Genomic DNA, 26,274 nt, shown 5'->3' on the forward strand with positions numbered 1-26,274 from the left:
CAAACCAAATTTGAGGTCATCCAATATTTAATCAAACCAAAGTTAGAATTAAACTAGAACTTAATAGTATATTAGTGGAACCAAACCAAGGTATGCAAAAATTTGGCTCAGCTCAATTGCATTAGATAGCAAGGTTCGAAGTATCGATATGTATCATGCCGGGAGCTTCCCGATATGCCCCTACAGGGGTTGTATCAGATCAGACCATGATTCAAATGGTAGTTAGGACTTAAACTGACCTTTCTCAATTAGTTTTGAAAAATAAATAAAACATAAAAAAAAACACCAATATAGGCCAATATGCCCCACTGGCGTATCGACCTATATTGATACTTTGAGCCTTGCCAAAGAGTAACCGGAATTTGCTACTCATTCTCACGTCCACGTCAAAACACATCCTACCATGTATTAGAAACATCCCATCATGGTTTTCGAGCTGCCGTTAACCTGGATGTCAGACTGTTCGACCCAAGAACCATCCAGTAACCGGTTCCATTTTACTCGAAACTCAATCTTTGGCTAAAAACAGTTGAATCAACCAATGATCCGTTGACCCGAGCGATCGAACCATTGACTCATTTATCCATTTAACAGTTTTGGCCATTTTTATTTTTAATTTTTATTGTTAGAATGGATCATCTATTTGAACCGAATAATTGAACCGTTGACCTAAAAACCGGTGGCAAGAACAATTCCATTTCCAAGTAGCTTTTTAAAACCATGCTGACCGGTCATCGATTTAAAAATGCAAACGGATCGGATCGGATCGGAATCAGGTATATGATAAACTTTAGGTCCAATCCGAATCCGATTTGATAAGCCTTGCTCCTCTTGTATGCTTGATAAACGTCCAAACTCCAAACAACATACCGTAATGAAATCCGAATCTCGTTGTCTGTATATGTTTCTCATCATGCAGACACGTCCTGCTTCCGTATCGGAGGACGATGCAGAATTGCAGACATCTCCATTGGTGGTGTCTGAACTCTGAAGCAGAGATATCAGCATCTAATCCCTGCTTCTGGAGCTTCGATGCTCCTGCTGCCACGAACTCAATGACTTCGTAGGAACCAGAAGCATCTCTCTAACTTGTACATGATTCCAGAGAACTTTGCAGTTCTTGCCTTCCTGGTTCGGTTAATAAGGTGCAAGTCCCGTCTGTGTTTTTTGGTTGGAACTTAGGAGCGAGAGAAGAGAAACAGAGGTTTGGCGAGGGCAAAGAGGAGAAATTAGGTGGCGGTGATTGAATTTCTGCGAGAAATTCGAGGGCAAAGAGTGAAAGATGTGTGTCTGTGTTTCATTGGAGTATAGCGAGTGCTGCGAACGCCCAGCAGTAATTATTCCTTGTTTTAACTATTCTCAGTCAGCTTGTCCTTTTAAAATACAAACTTCCTTTTCTGTGAAAGATCTCGTCTCCAGTAGTCTTTATTGTCTGGCATGCAGGTGATTCGACCTTGCTGAAATGGAATCTTTAATATCTCTGACAAAGCAGTTCTCATAGCTGGAATCTTTCTCTACTAGAGGAGGAAGGAGGAAAAAAGAAGGGGAACGGTCCTCTGTGTTCTGGTGGTTGTGTCCTGCGGTCCCTTTTCTCCATTCTTTTCGATTTCTAGGTCTGAAAATGGATAGAAATGGAGCTAATGAGAAACACAACAAGCGCAAGCTTCGACAATCTCGCCTATACCTCAAGGTCAAGAACCAGGTGAAGAATATTTCTTTTTTGACTGTCTAGTTGTATGAATGCTTCTTTTAGTTGGATTTTTAGCTTCTGTTAAAATGAAGAAAACAAATAATGCCGATTTAACCTGCTTTAAGAGAATCTCCTTGTATCTCTCACTGCAAAAACTTCTCCAATGGAACGGAACTGACGTTATTTGTGATGGTGATGGAAGTTTTTTATCCCTATTCTAGATTATGGATTGGGTTTCAAGTTATCTGATATGTTCCAATATCTCCTTCTGTTTCAGTGGTCATATTTTAGTTAATTAAATATTATTGTTCATTATTGTGGTAGATTTGGAGGCATATTTGATAAAGTATTTGCTAGTTTATATATGTAGATGCTAGTAGCACAGTAACACTACGCCGTATGGCTTTTGAGAGGAGAGAAAAATTGTGTTTCAAGAACAGTTGGTCTGGTAGAGGATTTGCCCCCTCGAAGAGGCATACCTAGGAGTTCAGTCCTCCTCGAAGTTGAGTATTGTCACTCTTTTGAACAGAAAGCACGAAAGCCAGAGAAAATATTGAAGAAGAAGAAGAAATTCTTTATTACAAGTGATTGACCGAATACAACAGTTAAAGCTACATTATATACGTGTAAGAGTAGGAAAGAGAAAGGAGAGAGAGAAGAGCAACAAACTAATCCAGCTCAGCAAAGTTTGTTATGAGCTGTTTTAACAACCTAACTAACTCAGCTAATCAAGACTATTAATACTGACTAATAATTAATTCTCTACATCCCCCCCTCAAGTTGGAGCTTGATGAAGATTGATCATGCCCAATTTGGAAAGCAAGGAATGAAACTAAGGACCTGCCAGTGGCTTTGTAAAGATATTTGCGATTTGAGCATGTGTAGAAATGTACTGAGGCTTAACAAAACCCTGTTTGAACTTGTCCCTCACCAAATGGCAGTCGATTTTCAGATTTTTGTGTGCTCATGGAAGACTGGGTTTCCTGTGATGTGTAATGTAGCTTGGTTGTCACACTAAAGAGGGATGGGAAGCTGAAGAGGGATTCGAAAATCTGCAAGAATGTAGGATATCCACTGCACTTCACAGATTGTAATGACAGGACTTCTGTATTCAGCTTTGGCTTAGGACCTGGATACAGTTGTTTGCTTTTTAGTCTTCCAAGAAATAAGTGAAGAGCCCAGGTACACGCAGTAACCTGTAAGTGACTTTCTGGTTTGTGGACAAGATGCCCAGTCTGCATCACAGTAAGCTTGGAGATAAACGTGCTGGAAGAGGAGAAAAGCAAGCCTTTGCTGAGACAACCCTTAAGGTATTTGAGCAAGTGAACAGCTACATTCCAATGATCTTGAGTTGGGGAACTGACAAATTGACTCAAATGTTGGGTGGCATAAGAAAGATCAGGCCTGGTGAGATTTAAATACAACAATCTGCCAATTAATCTCCTATACCTATCAGGATCAGGTAGTGCAGGACTGTTATCAGAAAACTTCAGTCCTTTAGGAAGAGGAGTTTGAGCAGGTTTAACCCCTAATAAACCTGCATCTTTGAGTATATCCAAGGCATACTTCCGTTGGTTAATATAAGTACCAGTAGTGCTCCTTGCAATTTCAAGCCCGATGAAGTATTTTGCATAGCCAAGGTCTTTGATTGTGAAGGCAAAATCAAGAAATTGTTTTATTGAGATAATTTCACTCTCACTTGTACCTGTCACAAGCACATCATTAACATACACAAGGAGAGCTAAAAATGAGTTAGGGGTATGCTTGACAAAGAGACAGTGGTCATGTTTGGATTGCAAAAAACCAAACAGTTGAAGCTTATTGCAGAATTCAGAATTCCACTGTCTGGAAGCCTGTTTGAGGCTGCCATAAAGTGATCTTTTTAGCTTACAAACCTCTCCTTTTTGTGCTTTCTGATAGCCTTCTGGTGGAAGCATATAAACTTCCTCATCCAAATAACCATGGAGAAAGGTGTTGTTTATATCAAGCTGATGTATTGGCCAATTCTTAATAGTGGCAACTGCTAGAAAAATTCTAACAGTAACAAGCTTTGCAACAGGACTAAAACTATCAAAATAATCAATGCCAGTTACTTGATGATAACTTTTAGCCACAAGCCTTGCTTTGTACCTTTCAACGGTACCATCAGGATTCAACTTAACCTTAAAAACCCATTTTGAGCCTATAGCTTTCTTCCCTTTAGGCAAAGCAGTCAGTTCCTAAGTCTGATTTTGTTCAAGAGCTTCTAGCTCTTTGTTCATAGCTTTAACCCACTCTGGATGAGTACTAGCTTGGGTATAGGGAAAAGTAGGTGTGTAATTGGAACTAGTAGGGGGTAACGAGACCGTATTAGTAGTAGGTAAATGATTAGAAATTGATAAATTTGTAACAAAGTCCTTGAGCCAAACAGTTTTGTTTTTTATTCTTGTGCTTTGTCTCAGAGGAGGTAATGTAGGAAGTGTAAGTGAAGAAGGATTAGTTGAATGAGTAGGAGGAGACAAAACAGGAGTTGGAAAAGTATCAACAGGAGTAAACAAAACAGGATCATATTCAATTTGGGGAACAGAATCAACAGGAGTAGTTGAATTGGGAATAGGAATTGTAGATGAAACAGGAAAATCAGAATCAGAAATTGGATCTACAATTGGTAAGGGACAAGTAGAAGGTTTAGCTGAAAAAGAACGATATGGGAAAATGTCTTCATGAAATATAACATCCCTGGAGGTAAAAAGTTTTCTGTCATTGAGATCATAGAGTCTATATAAGCTTTATTTCCTAAGCTATAACCCAGAAAAATGCATTTAAGAGCTCTTGGTGCAAACCTGTCCTTATGGGGCTGAATGTTTGTAGCAAAACAAAGACAGCCAAATGTCCTTAGATATTCATAGTCAGGTTTCCTTTTATACAAAACTTCAAAAGGTGTTTTCCAATGTAAAACAGCAGTAGGCAAAACATTTATAATATGTGTGGCCATTAGTAAAGCATGTCCCCAAAATGTTTTTGGTAAGTTTGCTTGAAACATCAAAGACCTAGCAATTTGAAGAAGGTGTTTGTGTTTTCTCTCCACAATACCATTTTGTTGTGGAGATTAAACACAGCTTTTCTGGTGCAAAATACCTTGGTCAGAAAGAAAACTTTGAAAATCTTTATTAAGAAATTCAGTGCCATTATCAGAACGGATACATTTAATTTTCTTATGAAATTGAGTTTCAATCATTTTGAAAAATGTAATGAATGAAGATGCAGTCATGCTTTTATGGTTAAGCAAAAATATCCAAGTACTTCTGCTGAAATCATCAACAAGTGTAAACATATAATGTGCACCAGTAATTGAATGATGTTTATAAGGGCCCCATAAGTCAAGTGCATCAGATAAAAAATGCTCTCTGAATGAATTTTACTAATTGGAAAAGGCAATCTTTGTTGTTTAGCCAAAGGACAGATTTCACAAATAGGTAATGATGCATTGGTGGGACAAAAATCAAGGTGTTGTAAGGGTGTAACAGATGCATGTCCTAATCTGTTATGCCAAAGAACTAATCCAGGAATAGAAGTTTTATTGAAAAAATTAGACTTATTACATGTAGCAGCTTGAAAGGTTCTATTACAAGCATTCTGAGTCATTGCACAGTGTGCAAACTCTTTATTACGAACAAATGATTGAATTCTATCAGCAGAAAAAGAGGATTTGTCCAAAGTGTACAAGTTCTTTATCATTTTACCAACTGCTAATATCTTCTCATTGTGCAGGTCCTGCAACAAGCAATAGGTAGGGTAAAAAGTGCATTTAATGTTGTTTATAATGGCTAATTTACTAACGGATAACAAATTGAATTTAAAAGAGGGAATGTGTAAAGTATTTGTGAAAATCAGATCAGGACTAAGTTTCACATGGCCAATATGTTGAACAAATTTTATGGTTCCATCAGGTAAATGTATAGGTATGATTTGAGCTACTGGTTTAGGTTGAGAAAGTAATTTTAAATCAGTGCACATGTGGTTTGAAGCACCAGTATCAACTATCTAGGTTCCTTCATCTAACACAACAAGTGTACTATCCTTAGAGTTGAAAGCATATTGAACTTTCATACCTGCATAAGTATCCAAGTGAGCAAAATTGACACGGTTGCTATCAGCAGTCATTTTCCCTTTGACAATCTTCATGAGCTCTTGTCGAATCATGTTGCTGAGATGAGGTGTTTGATCTTGATTTTGGTCAGCTAGTAACTCAGTATCTACATCCAGAGGAGTATCAGCTTGATAAGCATTATTGGCCCTGCATTTTCTTGAAAAGCCTCCTCTACCTCTTCCTTGAGTGTTTCCCTTTTGTTCTCTCAGCTCCTTTTACCAATCGGGGTACCCATGAATCTTGAAACAAGTTTCCTTTGTATGACCATCTCTATTGCAATGATCACAGTGTCTATATTCTGTTTTGTCATAATCTTGCTTCTGAAATTCAGATTTACCATAACCTAGTGGTTTCCTAGTAGCACCTCTTCCTATTCCATGTTTCCTGTAATTTTGTGATCTAGCAAACATAGCATTTCCATCAACAGTTTCAGCAAAAGCAATATGAACATCTCTTTGTTTTTCCACCCTAAGCACCAATGAATATGCCTTGTTAATAGTAGGCAATGGATCCATTAGTAGGATCTAATTCTTAATATGATCAAAGGAATCATTTAGTCCCATTAAGAACTGCATCAGCCTATTGGAAGAAGTAATGTCACACATTCTCTTAGCTGCACCACAAATACATTGACAAGTACATTGAGGAAGTGGCATGATACATGTCAATTCATCCCAAAGTTTCTTCAATTTGGTATAATATTGTCCCATAGTTAGATTTCCTTGACTAATTGTACTAATATCTTGTTGCAAATGATATTGTAAAGGTCCATTTGAATCTCCAAACCTTTCTTCCAATTCTAGCCAAAGATCTCTAGCAGATGTAGAGTATAGAAAAGCATCAACAATGTCCTTAGAAATAGAGTTAAGTATCCAAGAAGTTACCATACAGTCCACTCTTGTCCATTGCTCAAAAGTAGGTGAATCAGGTTTTGGTGCTTTGCAACTTCCACTGATGAAACCTAATTTCACCTTAGCTCCAAACACTATCTTCATTGATCTGCTCCATGTCAAATAGTTGTTTCCAATTAGTGGAATAGACACCAATATCATGCCTGGATGATCCGAATTCTATAAAAAATAGAGGATCTCCATTATTACTTCCAGTATTAGCTTCTTTTCCCGTACCAATGCCTTTGATAACATTTCCACCATTATTGTTTTGTGTTTCTCCTGCGCTTGTCACTGAAACATCAAGATCAAACTCCATCGTTCTTCAAATATCAACTTGATCAAAAAGAGAGCCCAAGATCTAGTGTGGCTCTGATACCATGAACAGAAAGCAAAAAAGCCAGAGAAAATATTGAAGAAGAAGAAGAAATTCTTTATTACAAGTGATTGACCGAATACAACAGCTAAAGCTACATACATGTAAGAGTAGGAAAGAGAAAGGAGAGAGAGAAGAGTAACAAACTAATCCAGTTTAGCAAAGTTTGTTATGAGCTGTTTTAACAACTTAACTCAGCTAATACAGACTATTAATATTGACTAATAAATAATTCTCTACATCTTTTGCCCATTTTGTTTATTATTTTAGCCATGATCTTGTCGGATTGTAATTTTTGGTATCGGAGATGACTTTTCAAGGTATGAAAATTATTGAGAATGAGACACGATTAGTAAGAGTTGGAACAAGAAATATTTCTCAGAAAGATGGATGCAGAGTTTTGCGCTTCAAGGGAGGTCAAGATGAACTACTGTAAATGCTTGAGAGATCTTGCAAAGGTTATCCACTTTGTTTGCAAATCTGACAGTAGTAAATTTATGAAGAAGAATAAGCTGGTCAACAGCATTGAACTGTTACTTATTAACCCCCCCCCCCTCCCCCAAAACCAAAAAAAAAAAGAAAAGAAAAGAAAACAGATGTCATGAATCGTACTGTCTTTTTTTTGGTATTTAACACAACAAACCTAACTTTTCAACCTAGGTGGAAATAGCGGGACTTGAATCGTGTCTCTGCTGGGACTACCCAGCTAACATGCCAACCAAGCGACCACTCAGTTGGCAAACAACAAAAATTGGCTAGAATGGACCTTATATCTATACCGATGAATTATAATCATGATTGAAGGGGCTGTGGAAATAATATCAAGCATTCTCAACAATTATGAAAGAAGCTTCAGTCAGCATGAATTTTTGATATACCTCAAGAATATGACCTGTCCTAATTCAGTCATCATTGGAGGATCTGCAATAAATAATGGTTCTAGTGCTCATGGTCTTACAGTGATCACATGTGCTCAAAGAGTAGTTAAAAAGGAAATTATTTTGTTGACTTTACTGACTGAAGGAAGGGCCAACCAGATTTTGGATACGGGGGGTAAATTTTCTAAAGGGTCAAAAACAACCTCCTTTTTGAGTCTCATTGATAAAACTAAACTCATCATTTTGTTCACATGAATTCTAAAATGCTTTTATGGGCAAAAATATTGCTTTTTAGTTTATAATTACAGGATACCTTTTACTAAATTATGTGTTACTCTATGCATGCTGATGTTATGTTTCCTAACACAATATGCATGAGTTCAGTCATCTATAAAGAACAATTAAGCTCAAATAGATAGGGGCTATTTAATGACAGCTGAAGTGGCTGAACTGAATGACTTGTTTTGTGAACTTCCTTGAGCAACAAAGAAATCTTACACATGCAAATGAGTTTGGAACTTGAGTTCATCTCCCCACCCTGTGTTCTTGGAGAAGCTTTTGGCCACAACATCTTGCCACATCTGGAGAAAGCGTGCTATTATAGAAAGCTTTATATTACAATGTTGGAACGTTACATTGTTAATATTAGTTGTGCAAATCACCAATACAAGGTGGAGGTGGGGCATATGGCTAATATGTATTGTGGGATCAGACATGTGGCCAGTCTAGTGGAATTCCCATCTAATGGACAGTCTAGAACTCTGGATCAGTCGGTTCAGTCACAAGATCCCTCCACATGGCACAATCAGGTTGGCTTATGAAGGGAAGCTCCCTTCTTGGATCCAATTAGGATACCTTTGAAGTGATATAATGATAATGAGTTATATATCACTTTCAATTGTACAACTCCCAGATTTCTATTAGTTTGGTTGTTTACAAGAAATCAGCATGAGCAAGCTGCAAGGATGTGGTTTTCTATCCCTATGTATGTGCATCTCGTGCAGGGGGAGTTGTTGTGAGACCATAAACAACCTTTCCCTTTCATTCTCTTTCATTTTTAAGATTTATAATTACTATTATGTCATGATTTCATGTTTTATGGGCGGTCTCCTTTTTCTAACATTCAGAGCCTCTTTGGCTAACAGTAATGCCTGTCTTTAATACAGCTTCAAAGTAGAACTCTTAAAATGTTATAGTTCTGATCAATTTGGGTGGATCATAGGGAGGCGTCATTTTTGTTACTGTTATTTGGGGTATTTAGGAGAAGATAAATGCCTGTATTTTTTGACATATTGAAATCATCCCAAATTCTTCTGGACTAGATGCATCCACTAGTGAAATTCATCAATATCAACAGAAAATCCAGTGCCTTCCCTTCACGTTTGCGTCCTCTGCAAGCAAATGGTGAGAATTCCAAGCACCTTTTCCTGCACTGTTCTTTCATATTGGATACAAAGAACTAGTCTCCCACCTTTTGGCTTCCATTAGGCCCTCCATAGTGCACTCAAATAAGTGTTTGGGCCTAATTTCCTCCCTCTTTATGCTAAAGGAGGGAAAGTTCTTTCTGGGTGCAGCAAAGGTGCCAGTTTATGGAGTGCTCGGAAATAAATAAATGGTAGAATCTTAACAAAAAGAGGCATATATGCATCATCATTTGTCTACTGGAAGTTGGTGACTTGTTTTATGCTTACAAGAGGAGGTCAAAGGAGACTATGTGGATGCCATTATTAGAGGTGTGGGCATTGAGAGGAGAAGCAGTTGTACCTCAAGAATAGAAGCCTACCCAGACTGTATGTGCTAAATTTTGATGGTTTTTCCTTGGGAAATCTGAGCCCTTCAAGTTTTATGGTGCCAATTGTGGAGATATTTTCCATTATTTAAGCTTTAACTTTTGGATCTGCCTTGCATCTAAATCATGTGTTGGTGGAATGTGACTGACATAGTAATAGAGTTGATGCAGTCAGCTGAAGATGGATTCTGGGCTGGTAGAAACATCATAAGAGAGGTTAGATTCAGATCATCCATAATGAATATAGCATTCGTATGGGGTCTAATGCCTTACAACTCCTTGACTGATGGCCTTGATCAATAAGGTGTGGACTAGGATGATTTCTTCTGGGAAGCCACTGACCACGCTTAATGTTCTTTTTGAGCTACTAATTTACCATGTCTAATGTTGTACCTTTTTCTTATTCTCTTAGCATTTCTATGTGATCAGTGTGCAGCCTTTTTTTCTCTTATTTTTTGAACAATAAAAGGAAGATTTAGAAGCATATCTACAGATTCTTTTTTTTTTTTTTCCTTTTTGATAGTCAACAAAAGTCAATTGTATTGCAGTGATGGAAACATCATACTAACCAAAATCAAAGAGAAAGATTCAAAAGAGCACTAGGATGACCCCGCAAAAATATAATAAATATGTTGTAAGGAATGTTATTAGGGCTGTTAGTGGACCTGTTTTATGTGCTTTTTTTTCTGTTAAGTTATAATTAGGGGCATACTTGTAATATCATCTTTTATTTGAACACCCGAATACATATGTCAAGTGAGGCACTGCCCCTATTACTTTTTTGGCAATCCTTTCTTTCTTCTCTGCTCTCTTCCTCTCTTCTCTTCTTCTTTTCTATTCTAGATGGTATCAGAGCAGGTCTGACTGCAGGAGGAGCTCGAGTACATCTTTTCTTTTCTCCTATTTTTTTTTGATGAATGTCTTTTCTTTTCTCCTTTCTCTCTCAGCTTTCTCTAGAAAAGACTGTGGATACTCAAATCTGAGAAGGACCTGATCGGGTAAGGGTTTTCTGTTCTATTTTTTTCCTCTTTGGTTGTGGGACCAAGAGGGTGAATGTTTTGGGTGTTTCACTCGTATCCTGTGATGGGTTGCTGAGTGTTTTTAGAGAAGTGTTTCTCAGTATTCTGTATGGTTGTGCTCTGAGGTCCAGTCGATTATAGTGTATACCTGGTTTTTTGGACCTCTGGTGTTCAGGAATGTTGCTTTCCATTGTGCTGGTTTGTTTGTGGTGATTGAAGCTTATTGCTTTCCATTATACAAGACTCAAGACTGTTACAGTTTTCTGTGACGTTCGGATGTTGTGTTCTTCTCCACTGTTTGTTTTTTATTTTGGTAGTATTTGGAGGTTTCATACACTACTATTCACTTCTTGTGGGAGGTGTTCAGTGTAGTGTGTTTGACTGTTTTTTAAGTGGACTGTTAATCAGAAAAAAAGGGGAAAAAAGACCTGATTACTCTCTTGTTAGTGTTGTTATTTGTTTGTTTAACTCAGGGGTTTGTGGGGTTGTTGCTTGCTGCACTCGAACAATGTCAACTGATGATTCAGCCATGTCTGGAGTCACTGGAGGTCAGAATATGGTCACCCCAAGGGCTGAAAATTGGGGTTTCCCTGTTGCTATTACAGTTCTTGATGGACTGAACTACTTGGGAGTGGTCCAAAAATGTTAAGATGTATGTTGGGTCTAGAGGAAAGCTTGGATACTTAGTGGCATTCCTCAACCCAAAGAGGCTGATGCAACCATGATAAGTGGGTTCAAGAAATTATTTGATCATGTCCTGGCTTGTAACTTCTTCCAAATCTGAGAAAGAATTTTATGTGGGATGAAACCACAAAGGAGATCTGGGACCAGGCTAAGGCCACTTTCTTTGAGCAGAGACATCATGCTCGTATTTATCAACTACAAGTTGAGTCCTTCAATTGTAAATAGGGGGAGAAAAGTCTGTCAAGTTACTATTCTTCTCTTACCTCCATGTGGAGGGAACTTGATCGTTATCAGAGTGTTGACGGGAAGAATGAATCAGATGTAAAAGAGTACAAAAGGCTTGTGAATCAGCAGCAAGTTTTTGCCTTTTTAGCAGGTCTTAATCCTAGTTATGAGCCCATTCGGGTTTAGATTTTAGGGAGCAAAGACTCCCATCACTTCAAGAAGTGTACTCATTGGTTCAGCCTAAGGACAGTAGGAGGATATCCATGAATCCTCTAGAGGGGGAGCGGCAAGTAGCTCTCTTTGCCAAGGGAGGTAGTGAAGATAGGTGCAATGATGAAGAAGACTGAGGAAGTTGATAAAAACAGGTTAAGATGTACTCGCTATTGGTAGACCCAAACACACTAAGGAGACGTGTTGGGAAGCCAAAAAAATTTCAGTCCTTCCAGAAGAAGCTATCACAATATTCTGGGAAGAATTCTAGCTCGGCTAATGTTGTTTCTAGTGGTTCATCTCAAGAGGGTATCTCTACAGGTTCTAACCCTAAGGAGGGGTTACTGAATACCTTGTGTGATCAGCTAGAAGAATATGGTAGGACTCTCCATCAACTTGAGTGAACTTCCATCACTCCTTCTACCTCACATGTGTCCACTTCAGGTAACCAGGCTTTTTGCATTTCATGTGTCTACCTCATCCTCCACCCCTTGGATCATTGATTCAAGGGAAACCAACCATATGACTGGTAAGCTTAATTTGTTTTCAGAATATCGTTTACTTTCTGGTGGAGATAAAGTTAGGCTAGCTAATGGTTCACACACCACCGTTGCTGGCCAAGGTGCAGTGCCCTTATAGAATGGCGTTCTTCATTTAGTTTATCATGTTCCCAAATTTCCTATCAATCTTTTGTCTGCTAGTTGCATTACCAAATCCTTGAATTGAAATGTAACCTTTTTTTTTCTGATTTTTGTGTTTTCTAGGATTTGACTTCTAGGAGAAAGATTGGTAAGGGTCATGTGGTTGATGGTCTCTACATTCTGGATGATGTCGTAGCTTTAGAGTCAAGTAACACAACATGTTTTGTGAGTCAATTTGAGAGCCCTTATAATGATGCCCAGATTTTGCTATGGCATTAACGTTTGGGTCATTTCTTTTTTCTGTCTTTAAGGGTCTTGTTTCCAACTTTATTTAAGTCAGTGTTGGATCTTCACTTCAGTGTCCAACTTATCCTTTAAGTAAACATTGTAGAATAAGTTTTTCTCCAAGAAACAAAATTGCTGAATTTCCTTTTTAAATTGTTCACTTTGATGTTTGGGGCTCTACTACTATTGTTGTTGAAGGAGGTTACGGATACTTCATTACTTTCATTGATGACTTCTCAAGATACACCAAGATTTATTTACTTCTTTCACGAGATGAAGTTCAAAAAATAATTTAAGATTTTTAGAAAATGACTTTCACTTAGTTTCATGTGGAAGTGCAAATTCAAACAATGTTTGAGAATACTTCAGAGATGATTAGAATTAATTTTTTTCTTAACATGATACTATTCATCTAAGTACTTGTCCCAAGACCCCACAATAGATGGTATTCCTAAAAGAAAGGACAAGCATCTCCTTGAAGTGGCCCGGAGTTTGATGTTACATGTGCATGTTCGTAAGAAGTTCCGGGTCGATGCTATGTTGACAGTTGCATTTCTTATCAACCATATGCCTACTAATGTTCTTAAGTTCAAGGTCCCACACCAACTCTTGTTTCCTAAGTCCCCATTGTTCTCTATTCCTGTTCATACTTTTGGGTGTCGATGTTTTGTCCAAGATTTGTCCCTGTCTCATGGTAAGTTTGATCTGTGTTCTATTCCTTGTATTTTCCTGGGGTATCCCACCTCTCAAAAGGGATGTAAGTGTTATGATCTCTCTTCCCATTGCACCTTTGTCTCCATGGATGTGACTTTCATTAAGCACTAACCTTTCTTCCTAGCTTCTCCACAGGGGGAGAATAGTACGTTAGAGGGGAAGTGTATTATGATTCCCACCTCCTCACCTAATTCCTTTGTTTCCCCTATTGCTTTACATTGTTCCTGTTCTCCTATTCATCATGTTTACTCCCATTCTAGATCTTGTTCCCATCCATCGGATTATCATATTGCCATGAAATGAAGAGGATCTTGAGAGTACCCCTCCTGTAGCAATTGATTCTCAGGAGGCAAACCTGAAGACTAGTGCATGTCCTAAACTAGATCATGTTTACTCCCATTTTACCACTTATAGCAACTTATCCCCTTCTTATCGTTCTTTTCTATCTGCTATCTCTAGTGTATCTATTCTTAAGTCTATTGCAAAGGTCTTGAATTCTCCTTGGTGGAACAAAGCAATGCTAGGGGAACTTGATGCTCTTCATAAGAATTGCACATGGGATTTGGTAGACCTTCCTAAGGGTAAAAAACTTGTGGGATGTAAATGGGTGTTTATTGTTAAGCATAGTTTTCAAGGTGCCAAGGTGAGGCTAGGTGACCATGGGGCAGTCAAGTGCCAAGGCACTTAGCCCTCACCTAGGTGGTGAAATTTAAAAATAAGAAGCCGATGGATTTCTACCCCTTCTGAACTAGTTTTTTTGGTTTTATGTATTTTGCACTTTTGTGCTTGTGTTTCTTCCAGTGTTGCTTCAAGTTGGAAAAACAATATATTAGAGTTGCAACTTGCAAGTTAGAAGTTAGAACTTAAAAGAACTAAAGGGGGCGGAACCCCTATTTTAGATCAACAAAACATAGGGAACAAATACTAAAATAAAAGAAGAAAATGAAGAAGAAAAGTAGGGGGCGGAGCCCCTATTCTAGACCTAGAAAAGCTTGTGAAAAATATTAAAATAAAAGACAAAAATATGAAGGAGAAAAGAAGGGGCAAAGCCCTTGCTTTAGGTACCAATGATGAGAACAAAAGAAGCTGAAATTTTGCAAGAAATTAAGAACAAAAGAAGGGGATGAAGCCCTTGTTCTAGACCCAAAAAAGCTGGTGAAAAAAAATACTAAAATAAAAGAAGAATATGGAGGATAAAAGAAGGGGGTGGAGCCCTTGTTTTATTCCAATAAAATGTTCAAAAAACATGGGGAAAAGATACAAAAAGGAAGATAAGAAAAATGGGGCGTAACCATTGTTTTAAACCAGGACATAGAGAACAAAACGGAGGGCTGTTATTCTCACCTTGACTTAGAGGACTATGTGGGAACGATGAAGGGCCGGTGTTCTCTCCTCTTCATCGGTTCAATTCTTTTGTCAAAGTGAAACCCTTGAAGATGAATTTTGTTTTTACTTTCCTCACAACAAAAACATGATAACATGCAACAGGTTCTATTATAAAAACTAAAACCAACCAATAAAATATTATATATTTTAATAAATATTATATATTTGTTTCAGTCCCCTAAGCATGCACCTAACATATTTTTTCCTAGCATTTGGGCGAGGTGCTCTTTGGAAAGCACCTAGTCGCCTTGACAATGGTGCTGTTAAGCATCATGCTGATGGTTCCAGTGGAAAGGTATAAGGCAAGGTTGGTGACCAAAGGTTTTTCTCAGACATATGGAATTGCTTACATAGAAACGTTTGCTCCAGTTGCCAAAATGAACTCCATTCGTGTCCTCCTATCCCTTGTTGCAATGTTTGATTAAGGAGTGCATCAGTTAGATGTCAAAAATGCTTTCCTAAATGGTGACCTCAAGCAAGAGGTCTATGTTCAGCCTCCAGGTTTTGCTTCATAGGAAATAGAAGGCAAGGTGTGCTCTTGCTGCCTCAAGAAGTCATTGTATAGCTTAATAATGCAATCAAGTAGTTTGGTTTCAGACTATGTCAGAGTGATCATACTCTCTGTTAAGAGAAAGGGAACCATGTGGCCATTCTTATAGTTTATGTGGATGACAGTGTTATTACGTGGAATTGGGAGTCAGAGATACGAGAGTTAAAGAGATTCTTGGGGGCTTAGTTTGATATCAAAGATTTAGGTCCTTTAAAGTACTTGGTATTGAAGTTGCAAGATCAAACAAAGGTATCTTTATTTCTCAGAGGAAGTACATCCTAGATCTGCTACAAGACACTGGTAAACTTGGAGCAAAGCCTACTAATACTCCAATTGATAGTAATCATAAGCTTGGTGAAGAAGGTGTGAGCCCTATCTTTATTTCCCTTTCCTTTCCTTTCTTTTCTTTTCCTTTCCTTTCTTTTCTTTTCCTTTCTTTTTTTTTTTTTTTTTTGTCTTTATATGAGGTGTGCATGAGGCACATGAGGCATACGCCTCAGAGGTGTCAGCACCTCTGGCATACGCCTCAAGACGTTTTGGGAGTGCCTTGCCTGGAGGTGCACCTCCAGGCATATGCCTCCCACTACCATCCCAGGTCCAGGATATCCCCTCATGACCCCTAATTTTGCTAAAGAATCTGGCAGGTGATTGACACATCTAAGTACCCACTTGAGCGGAAAATTCAAGTTGTTACCTAATTCCTTTGTTTCTTGAGACTGACTGAAAACCTTTATATCCAAGTCCCAAGGTATATCATGTTCATGCCAAAAAAAAAGGTATATTATGTTCAAAGCTTTGCCAATGAATAATAATTTGACAGTCTCCCATCCTTTCATGGAAGCTAACTTTAACCCTTGAATGAGAGCCAACAGTACTTCTCTTAGAGTGTTCCCTTGTCCTCCCGCTAGTCTTGAGAATCTGAGATGAATATAACCACTACCATCTGTCACCACTCCTATGCTGGATGCACTGGGATTACCTAGACTGTATCCATCGAAGTTAAATTTCAAAAGCCCCGTCTCCAAAGTAATCTACTCCTGCAGAGAAACCAGCTAATGTCTGCTTACCCCTTAATAGATCATCCTTTGTGGAACCTTTGGGTTTTTCACAAGCCAATGCCTGATATGCTATTCTCATTGCAATTATCTTTATTGGAGATTATAGATTCTGTTTTGTTTTCAAACATTCTTGCATTCCTTCCCCTCATAGACTCCATAATTAGTCTCTTGCATTTCTGTTTCTAGATGGATTCTTAGGGACTTAAGCTCACTGATGAATTGGCACAATGTAGAGTGAGCATGACAAAAAAGATATATAATGGTCTTATTTTGCTATAGATCATCACATGTACAATATTTTCCTGTTTACAGTCATATATACTTATGTAAATTCCTGAGGGTTTCTTGCCCTCTTTCATAGCAATATAATCATTTTACCATTTATCAAAAGAAAATAAAAAACTTGTATATCTGTGGTGTATATACTTTGTATTATTATCCATCTTGTATATCTTTTTGTATTCCTCTTCTTTTATTAGAGTCTTTTGTCTCTGCTCAAGAAAAGAAGTCATTAACTGTCATATTTAGGGAATTAATATTTAGGGGTGTTTGTTTGCACTAAATGAACCTTTTGGCTCTGAGAAAATGACTTTTCAGAGGCTCAAGTTTGTTTGGTGCAACCTTTGGGAGAAACCTCCAAGTTTTTAAAATGGTTCTTAGTAGCTAACAGGGCCATCATAGTCTTAACATGCTAAGAGGTGCTTTACTTCTTACCTAAAACCCTACCTTTCTCTCAAACATCTAAGGATGACCATGGGTCGAGCTGGGCTGGGCATCTAGGCTTGCAAAATAAATCAATAAAGTTATATTTTAAAATTTAAAATTTTAATCTAAAATTATAGAAAATATATGTAAAATTTAGTATGCATACATTAATCTATATAGATATTATATATACTAAAGTATTATTTATATAACATATATTTCATATTATATTATTTATATTAAATTTTTAGGATGGGCCAGGCCAGGCAATGTAGGGCTTGGAATAAATGATCAACCCTACAAATGTTTCTCTTTGCTTTTTGCTTGTTTCAGAGCATGGTGATGTTTTAACTAGTAAGCATTTCTCTTTAACTTTTTTTCTTAATTTTCCACTATTTTGATGTCTAGAAGAGGTTTGACATCTCTCTTTGTTGATATTCTTTTTTTTCTATAGCTTGCAAAACCAATGGGCTGGACTTTATTCATGATTTTTTATAGCTTACAATACCAGCTGTAGAATTTAGGTTGGGGTGTGAATTTGTAAAATAGTCTATTTTCAGAAATTAAAGCATTCATATATTCAAACAGTTCAACTGCACTCAGAGGTACAAAAAAGCAAAAAAGCAAATTCTCATTACTTAGAAACCAGAATCACAATCAGATCTTTTGTGCTTTCAGAGATCAGAGTTCAGTTTTACCGAACAACACCTTAGAGTCTACAATAGGATCAAATTAGTCAACTTGTGGACTTTTGATGTGATACAAAACATCATCTTGAATTTCTTTTCTTTCATGATACACCATGTCACAGTTTTATAATTTATTTTCCTTCATGATACACCATGATCTAAAAACAAGTGTAGGAGCAGAAGCCTTTCTTAATATATTAATTATATAAACGCAAATGACCAGGCCTGAGCCTGAAGCCCCAATCTGGACAGATGTTTCATAATATATTAATTATATATTATAATATATAATACTTGTTTCACTACTAATTTTATTATTATATATAATATTATTGAGTCAGGCTCAGGCTGGGCTGGGCCAGCCCATGAACAGGTCTAAGTAGGATAAGTTCAGCTTCACTCATTGTTTTGCCTTGTAAACTGTTCACTTGTTACATCAGAGATTATTAGCTTGAGCTCTTGGTTTTCCTCCGTGATTTCAGTTTTAGTTAGTTTCCAGGTTTTGAGTGAGTTGAGGCTAAGGGTAACTTGAAATGATTATACATACATGACTCATTAGTAGGGCTTGGTCTTTTCATTATCAAATTTCAGAGGTAGAGCATTGACAGCCAGAAAGAACAGCTTGTTCAGATAGATACCTAGATCCGCATACTCAGTTGTGGGTAGAATAAGCAGAGAACTGAGGATGGAGGGTTGAGTTACATTGAGGTATTTCCCTCCAAGGTAGCCACTGTAACCTGCTTTTATATTTTTCGAGCTTATGTGCCTTTTCTGTCCCATTCTCTTACTAGGAGTGGATAATTGTACTTGTCATTTCTTATTCTTTCTTTCAATGTAATCTTTTTTTTCTTATTGATCAAAATGGAAGATGTATGATCTATCTTACACCATTGACCTAGATTTTTGTTATTAAATCTCATACTTAAAGAATTATGTAAGAGTCAACTTTGTTATCCATGTACACATTATTTACTAATCTTCCCCAGCTACTGGATCTTTGTTGAACCCTTAATCCTACCAAACTTACTACATTCCTCTGCAGAAGTGGTAGTTTAGTTAAACTGTGATACAGGTTATGGCTTCTTGGGATAAAACATGGCAAAAATCTTTTAGTCAAGGCAGCTGCATTATTTCTTATATGGTAGTATTTCTTTGTTGGCATGACAAAAAATTAAATAGCTTTTATGTTTTTTTATCATGGCTTGATTGTTAGGAAGGGAAGGAGGTATTCATGAGGATCAAGCGCAGCACCCAGCTAAGAAAGCTTATGATTGCTTACTGCAAACAACAATTGATAGAGTTGAACTCTGTTAAATTCTTTTTTGATGGTATCCGCCTCCTTGGAGAACAGACACCAGATGAAGTCTCTCTCTCTCTCTCTCTCTCTCTCTCTACAAATATGTACAGTGCATATTATACACAGAATATGCCCTCAATCCAGAACTAATGGGATTTAGTTCCATAGTGTTGGGGTTGTAGCTTAGTTTCAGTTTGGGAAGAGTTTAAATACAAATATATATTTGCACTGTGCATATTTGTATTTGTACTCTTCCCACACTGAGCTTTAAGCACAAATCAAATTCAATTGCTTGTTCTGGCCAGACAATTATTGCATCTCTCTTTCTCTCTCTTCATCATACAAGCACACACATGGCAAAAAATGCATTAACTATCATTCTCTTTCTGTTGTATTTGTATCACAGGAGGCACCATTTCATTATTTCTGTTTCTTCTTATAGTAGCCTCCAGATTCTTCCCATATGCATGCTCCAAGCACTCCAGATTTGTCATACATGCCATGCCACTCCTATATATCAAGCAGGCTTTATCTCCTTATCCAGATCCATATCCTAGTTATAGGTCCAAAGACACCAAACCTTTTTCTGTTGGACTATTTATGGCAGTCTAACCTGGGGCATTCTGTTAAATACATGAAACACTATTTAAAGAAATGTCCCATGCTGGTTAAATCCTTCAAATGGTGGCTCCCCCCTGACATCACTCCAGTGGATATGCCCTTTATGTAGTGAACTTTATATAACACGAAACGGTAAGGCTGGCATGCATCTTTCTTTGTTAGGCTAGCTCTTACTTTTGGCTATTATTTTCAGCAATTTTTTCAATCAGCAACACAGAATTTTTTTAAATACTTCAAAAAGAAAGAGGAATTACAAAATTATTATTTTCAGCAATTTGATGATTATAGTTTTTTTACTTGGGAGCAGCTAAAAATGAAGGATAATGATGAAATTGATGCAATTGTAGAGAAGTGCAAAGGTACTTCTCTAAAAACACTTTGTACTCCTCTCTACCTTTCAGTTTTCAAAATACCACAATACTAATTTTTAGGTCTTAAACCATCTCAAACTGCAGGTCAAGAAGAAAGCAAGAAGGCAATGGATCAACCAGCGCACATAAATATCAAGATCAAAAGCCAGGTGAAGAATATTTTGTATTATATTAGATCGTTTAGTTGTTTGTTTCCTTATTGGCCCATCTTTTGAAAAATTATTTTCTTAAGATGATAGAATTTATAATGGTTTCACTTGTTTTGCTCAATGTATGCATGACACACTAAAAGCACATGTAAATGTTTATAAATGTGCATGCCTGACCCTTTATACTACATACTGTGGTTATCATATACGTTCCTCTTCAGAGCATATTTGTGCGCCCAAATGGTTTTGTTTGCCCAATGCATTGCTATGTGCTTTCTTAATTGTTATGTTTTTCCATATGGTTGTTTGCCCAATGGAATCTTCACCCTATTTGAAGGTCCTGAATTTGAAGAGTTCTTACAGATTAGTTTTAACTTTTAACAGTACATTCAGCTAAATCGAAAAATCTGCTAATTCTTTAGAAGATTCCCTAGAAGATTCCCCATAGAAGGAAGGAGTTAATAGGGAAGACTTATACTAGAGCCCTGCAGTTGGGATAGAAAAAGTTTATTTGGGAATTTATTATAGGGATATGCTATTTGGTGAATGCTTCTCATTGTGCCAACCTGCCAGGATAGATATCTAGTACCTGTACGGCTGTACGTCGTAAATAGCAAGTGATAGATTGTTGGAGATATAAAGGAAACAATTCGGTTCAAACAATAAAACAGCAGTAGATCAACATAAACACTCCAAGAACACAACCCTTGCAGTAGGCATACCAGCCGTACCAACCAAACTATTCAGCAATAGCAAATTCAAAGTAGCATCTCAATGATAATAGCAGTGATATCAAATCTGAAAACAACAAAAAGGAAAATTTACCAATTTGTAGATTGAGGCACATTGATGCAAAGTTGGCCTTGAATCTGATTCCATCCACCCCCTTTTGGATAGTACCCCTCAGTGTTTCCAACCCACCATTGACCCAGATGATCAAACCATCATTCGGCCATGATTTTGGGTCTGGTTTGGTTAAAATCTTGAATTTGGTCAAAAACCATCCAACCTGGGCCGTTGAAATGTTGACCCATTCAACTTGGTCATCGGGTCATGTGTTGCACACTCAATGTATGTGCAAACTTCTAAAGGTTATAACTTTACTGTTGGATGTCCAATTGTGGTAATTTTTTTTATTTCCAGTAATTTTTTGAGATCTGTGTCCCCAGCCGCTTTGCCCATTATTTTTGCCAAAATGCAATTGTTGGCATTTTTTTACAAATACAAAATTTAAAAACTGAAATAAAAAATATAAATTAAATATAAAATCATGCATATATTACATGTAGAATATAACTATACATTATTTATTGATAAATTTAACTATACAATAAATAATGCATATATTACATTGTTCCCACTACTTGTGCAATGCATTTTAAAACAAATGTCATTACTTAAATCTTTTTAAACATGAACTATTTTAAATTCACGAATCATGGAAATTTTTAATCAATTATATGTCTTTGCATGCATGTTATGCAGTCAGAATATATTTCCTTATGTGATATAGACATTTGGTGATGGACCACCAAACAAATAACAGCAAATAGTTCATATTATTAGGAAAGGCCATGATGAGGAGGCTTCTTAAATTTGAGTAGTTCAGTTGTAGTTTTGAAGAGTTGGCTCAATAGCAGCTTGACCATTGTATATTTGTATCAAATGATTTGGGTCTTATCAATTTCATGTATCCTACATACTATACATAATTTATTTATGCATGTGATGGTTAATGGTCAAGGTAGTAGAAGTGGAATTATTAACTATTTTAGTTGCTTTTTTAACCTTATGGGCTTATTGTAATTGAGCCATGGGCCTATTTATTTTTTTATATAGTATTTCGTTATTGCCATCTTATTAGGGACGCTTTTGTAATTTTCACATATTTCCAGCAATTATTACATTAGAGATCGGGGGACTCATGAGCACTATGATGTGTTCTCCAACCCACGTCTCTTGCTACTCTTTTCTCCTCTCTTCTATCTTTAGAGCTATGTTCCTTGTTTATTTTTCTTGATGTTTTTTGTTTTCTATTTTGCTAATAATAGAAAATATGACTGGTGTCTCCCAAAGAAAATATAACATGCTGTATATGAACAAAAAGATAAAGACTAGCAAATTTATGTTATTGCCTCTTTAGGTATCATGAAATCATAGTAAACCACCATCTAAGGATCATTTAACAAATTAGCTTGTCGATTTTTGGATGTTTTGCTAATGGTGTGTTTTCTACCAAATAGAATAGTATTCTTTGATTGGTTACCACTTTTTTATCCAATTGATACTTTGCAAAATTAGATCCCAAAATAATTAATTTTAACTTACAAAAAAAAAAATCTAAGATAGGGAGTTCCATTACAAATTTGTTGGTTGTAAATTTGCCACGATTTGTTTAGCTCATGCGGTCATTTCTAATCTGTTACAGGGTAGGGTCTAGTTTCAAATTCTTGAAACCAATTGCACTCAGACTAGTTTCAAGGTCTAGTGGTTTACCCTACCTGATGAATCAATCTTGATTGGCCTTGGTGGAACTTGCCTTGAAATAAACCCCAAAATATTTTTAGGGATGTGAAGATTTAACCCAAGCAATAATGGTTACAAAATGATTTCACTCTAACATTTAGTTACTCAAGTTATTTGATAATTTGTTTTCATTTTAATGTTTGAATGTATACAATAAGTAATGTAAAAGGTGATATTTACAAAATTTAAATTTAAATTATATGTTTTGAACATGTAACGATAATTTACATATTAAGTTACTCATTTTAATCAATAAAGATATTCATCAAAAAAATTTAATCAATAAAGATAATATAAGTTTTAAATTATATTATATTTATTGAATACCAAGCTTTTAAAGAAATGCTTTGTTTATTTCTTTTTTTTTTTTTTTGGGGGGGGGGGGGGGTGTAAAGAAAAACAGGTTCCATGGGTAGACCATAGAACCAACCCCAGAACCACCAAGGCTAGATATAGGGTAGGTTCCAGGTTCTACCATAGAACCGAACCGAACCAACCTATGCTCATCCCTAATTGTAATCCTATGTTGGAGTATTAGGACTTTGTCATATGAACAAAAGCAACCATTTTCCAATGAAACCAAAATGAAGGCCTCAAATAGATAAAACATGCACACACAAATGGAATAACAAATATAAGGCAATTCACTCCTTGGCTTGGGTTGAGATAAAATAATATGGGAATTCACAATATTAACTCTTTTTGTATCCCATAAATAAAAATGGCCATCTCTAGACTTCTTCATTGGGCATGTTTGGACTTTAGCTTTTGCCAAATTTTGAATGGGCTTGACTTGAAGCCGAAACTTGAGATGTAAAGCTGAGCCCAAAGCCTGGTCCATGAATAGATCTAGCCATTTCCAAATGTTGGTCCTATTTATCTAGGTTCTTGGGTTGGATGGATATAGACCTAACTTTTGGCATTATTTATTTTCACAAAGTGGCTACGTCTTTCTCCATTATACCATGCAATGGCCCCTTGTGTGTCACATTTATCAATTTTATGCGTTAGCCATTTTCTAGCATCACCAAAAAGAAATCATATTAAATATTTATTGGTGTTGTTATTATATGCTATTTCATATTTTCCTTGGTATCATTCGAAGTTTAAGATTTCTTTTGTTACCATTTTATTGTTAGGATGGGAGTGAAATATGTTTTAAGATCAATTGCAATACAAAGCTACGGAGGCTAATGATTTCTTATTGTGAGAACAAGTTTTTGCAATACAGCTCAGTTCGATTCTTATATGAAGGTCGGCGCATCAATGGAAATAAGACGCCAAATGAAGTAATTCCTCTTTCCCAGAAACACATGTATTGTATCCAACTTTGGATCATAACTTTAAATGCTATGAAACAGAAAAATAGGGAAAAAACATAGAAACTTTTTGTAACTATGAATATTGATTTAAAATAAGGGAAGCTTATCCTAAAATATTAATATTATATGGTCATACTTCAAGTGCACTTCACATTTTTTTTATCAGTTCAAGTGCACTTTCACATTTTTTTTTTATCAGTTCAAGTGCACTTCACATTTGAAGTGCAACATACATGATTTCTTTGCTATTGTGGTGATATATGGGATTCTTTACATCAGAGTATGATTGCTCTACCATGTGGGAATATACTTATTTGTATACACTAGAAATGTTTGCACACCAATTGCCTTGTCCTAGCTTCTGTCACTCCCCTTTTTTGTTACACACATCCAATTTTACCAAACATTATCTTTAGTAAATAATTTAGGGTAATCAACACCCTTAGTTGGATATCTTACCTGAATGTCTTTCCTGGTGCCCAAAAAGCTTCACATACTAAGGTTTTTAGCCAATATGAATGATCTTTGTTAATGTAGCATTTTTTTTTTTTGGTTTTAGAAAGCAAAACCATTCATAATGTCGAACACCTATTAAATTTTTCAATCAACAAGAGGTTGAATAAACTAAACCTCATGCTATACTCAAGACTTCTATATTTTCTCTTTTCTTATTTTTCTTTAATTATCTCATTCCTTATTATTTTATTTTATTTTTTTTTTTTTTTGTATGTGTTGACCTTGGGGCAGCTCGGAATGGAAGATGGTGATGAAATTGATGCAATGTTGGAGCAGATGTCAGGTGGTTTTTAGGAACCTTGATTTCAATAGAAATTCTAAGCCTCTCTAAGACTCCAACCAAGCAAATATGTTAAGAAGAAACGGTTTGTTGGTATCTAGGCTTTGCTTCATGCATCAAGAATTTTATTAAGGATGCTTTTCAAAAGAAGATATCCATGAACAAGAAGTGACATTTTTATCTTTCTCAATAGGTTATTAAGCATAACCATTTATGGGCCTTATTGGATATTAATAGGATGTTGTAAATTGGTCTTATGTTCATCTCTTAATCCATGTTTCTTATTGCATGTAATTAATAAGTTTTTTTTTTTTTTTTTTTGCTCCAAGGGGCTACACAATGGGAAATAACACATCCCCTAACCCAGGTGGAAGCGAGATTCGGTCTTAAGCTTCTGGTACAACCTGTAGAAGGCTTTACCATAAATTGATACTAATAGACAATCATTTAGGCTTATACCAAAAGAAATGAAAATGAAACAACCATCATCTAGAGTTACTATGTTTGTTTCGACATTACAATCCTAGCATATAGTTTGGGTTCAAGTGATCTTTGCTCAGCTATCCTTAGTTTTTAAGTTCAATTAAAATTAATACTTTTAGTATCATTTGAAGTATTATTAAGGTAATTCCTGTATGCATATTATAATAATGTATGATGAATGTAATGTCATAATTACAATGTGTGAATAAATTATATAAATTCAAATCTCACAAATTCATCAATAATACAAGATATAAGTTTCAAATGATTGACTATTGAGTGGTAGTTCGATTAGTATGTAGAATGGGTAGTTCCAAAAATGATGTGGTTTTGAGCCCCGCCATCGGTATCACCACACCTTCGAGAAGAGTTGTTAGATTGTTGCTAGAAAAAAGTGTTGTACTACTTTATGGGGGGTGAAGGGCGATAATTCAATACTTTAAACAATGACGGGGTAAAATATAAACATACAAGAAATACACAATTTAATAATTTATGTGAAATATTAGGTTTTAAGATACATTTGAAAAATATTGTAAAATGGTGAAAGAATTAAAATAACTCAAAACCTAAATCACCTAAAAATGTAATACAAGAGTGAGCATTTCCCTTTATCATATTAACTTATGTTATCTCTTATTGTTGAACATTAAATACAAATTGTTACAACATTAATTCATATATTCCAATTCAATAAATTCTAAAGTAATCAATCTATTTAGAATTTTTTTATTAATAAGTCTTTAGTATATGATCAATATAGAGCATTAGAGAAATCAAATTCTTAGTAT

At 36.2% G+C, this 26,274-nt stretch overlaps 1 protein-coding gene across 4 annotated transcripts; it reads left to right on the forward strand.

Annotated features, from left to right (window-relative positions):
- Positions 1-848: 848 nt before the first annotated feature.
- On the forward strand, positions 849-25,294 carry LOC148874720 (small ubiquitin-related modifier 1-like). Of its 4 annotated transcripts, none has more exons than XM_088965806.1 (8): positions 929-1,145; positions 1,444-1,702; positions 18,510-18,641; positions 19,132-19,281; positions 20,144-20,195; positions 20,292-20,356; positions 24,022-24,171; positions 24,952-25,294. In XM_088965806.1, exons 4-8 carry the CDS (start codon positions 19,150-19,152, stop codon positions 25,012-25,014), a joined length of 462 nt encoding a protein of 153 aa, XP_088821932.1. In that variant the 5' UTR covers positions 929-1,145; positions 1,444-1,702; positions 18,510-18,641; positions 19,132-19,149; the 3' UTR covers positions 25,015-25,294. The 4 variants fall into 4 exon arrangements, with proteins under 4 accessions (XP_088821929.1, XP_088821930.1, XP_088821932.1 ...); XM_088965805.1 differs by having other exon boundaries at positions 930-1,333; XM_088965803.1 differs by lacking the exon at positions 18,510-18,641 and having other exon boundaries at positions 849-1,333.
- Positions 25,295-26,274: the final 980 nt, after the last annotated feature.

Source organism: Nelumbo lutea, chromosome 1 (assembly GCF_056320005.1).
Source record: "Nelumbo lutea isolate HS-2025 chromosome 1, American lotus-T2T, whole genome shotgun sequence".
Taxonomy (NCBI): Eukaryota; Viridiplantae; Streptophyta; class Magnoliopsida; order Proteales; family Nelumbonaceae; genus Nelumbo; species Nelumbo lutea.

Excerpts from the sequence above, each read along its gene's own strand:
- LOC148874720 (XM_088965803.1), top strand. The coding sequence starts at position 1,622 with ATGGATAGAAATGGAGCTAATGAGAAACACAACAAGCGCAAGCTTCGA. Across the intron at positions 20,196-20,291 it reads AATTGTAGAGAAGTGCAAAG|GTCAAGAAGAAAGCAAGAAG; the intron begins GTACTTCTCTAA and ends CTCAAACTGCAG. Across the intron at positions 24,172-24,951 it reads GAAATAAGACGCCAAATGAA|CTCGGAATGGAAGATGGTGA; the intron begins GTAATTCCTCTT and ends ACCTTGGGGCAG.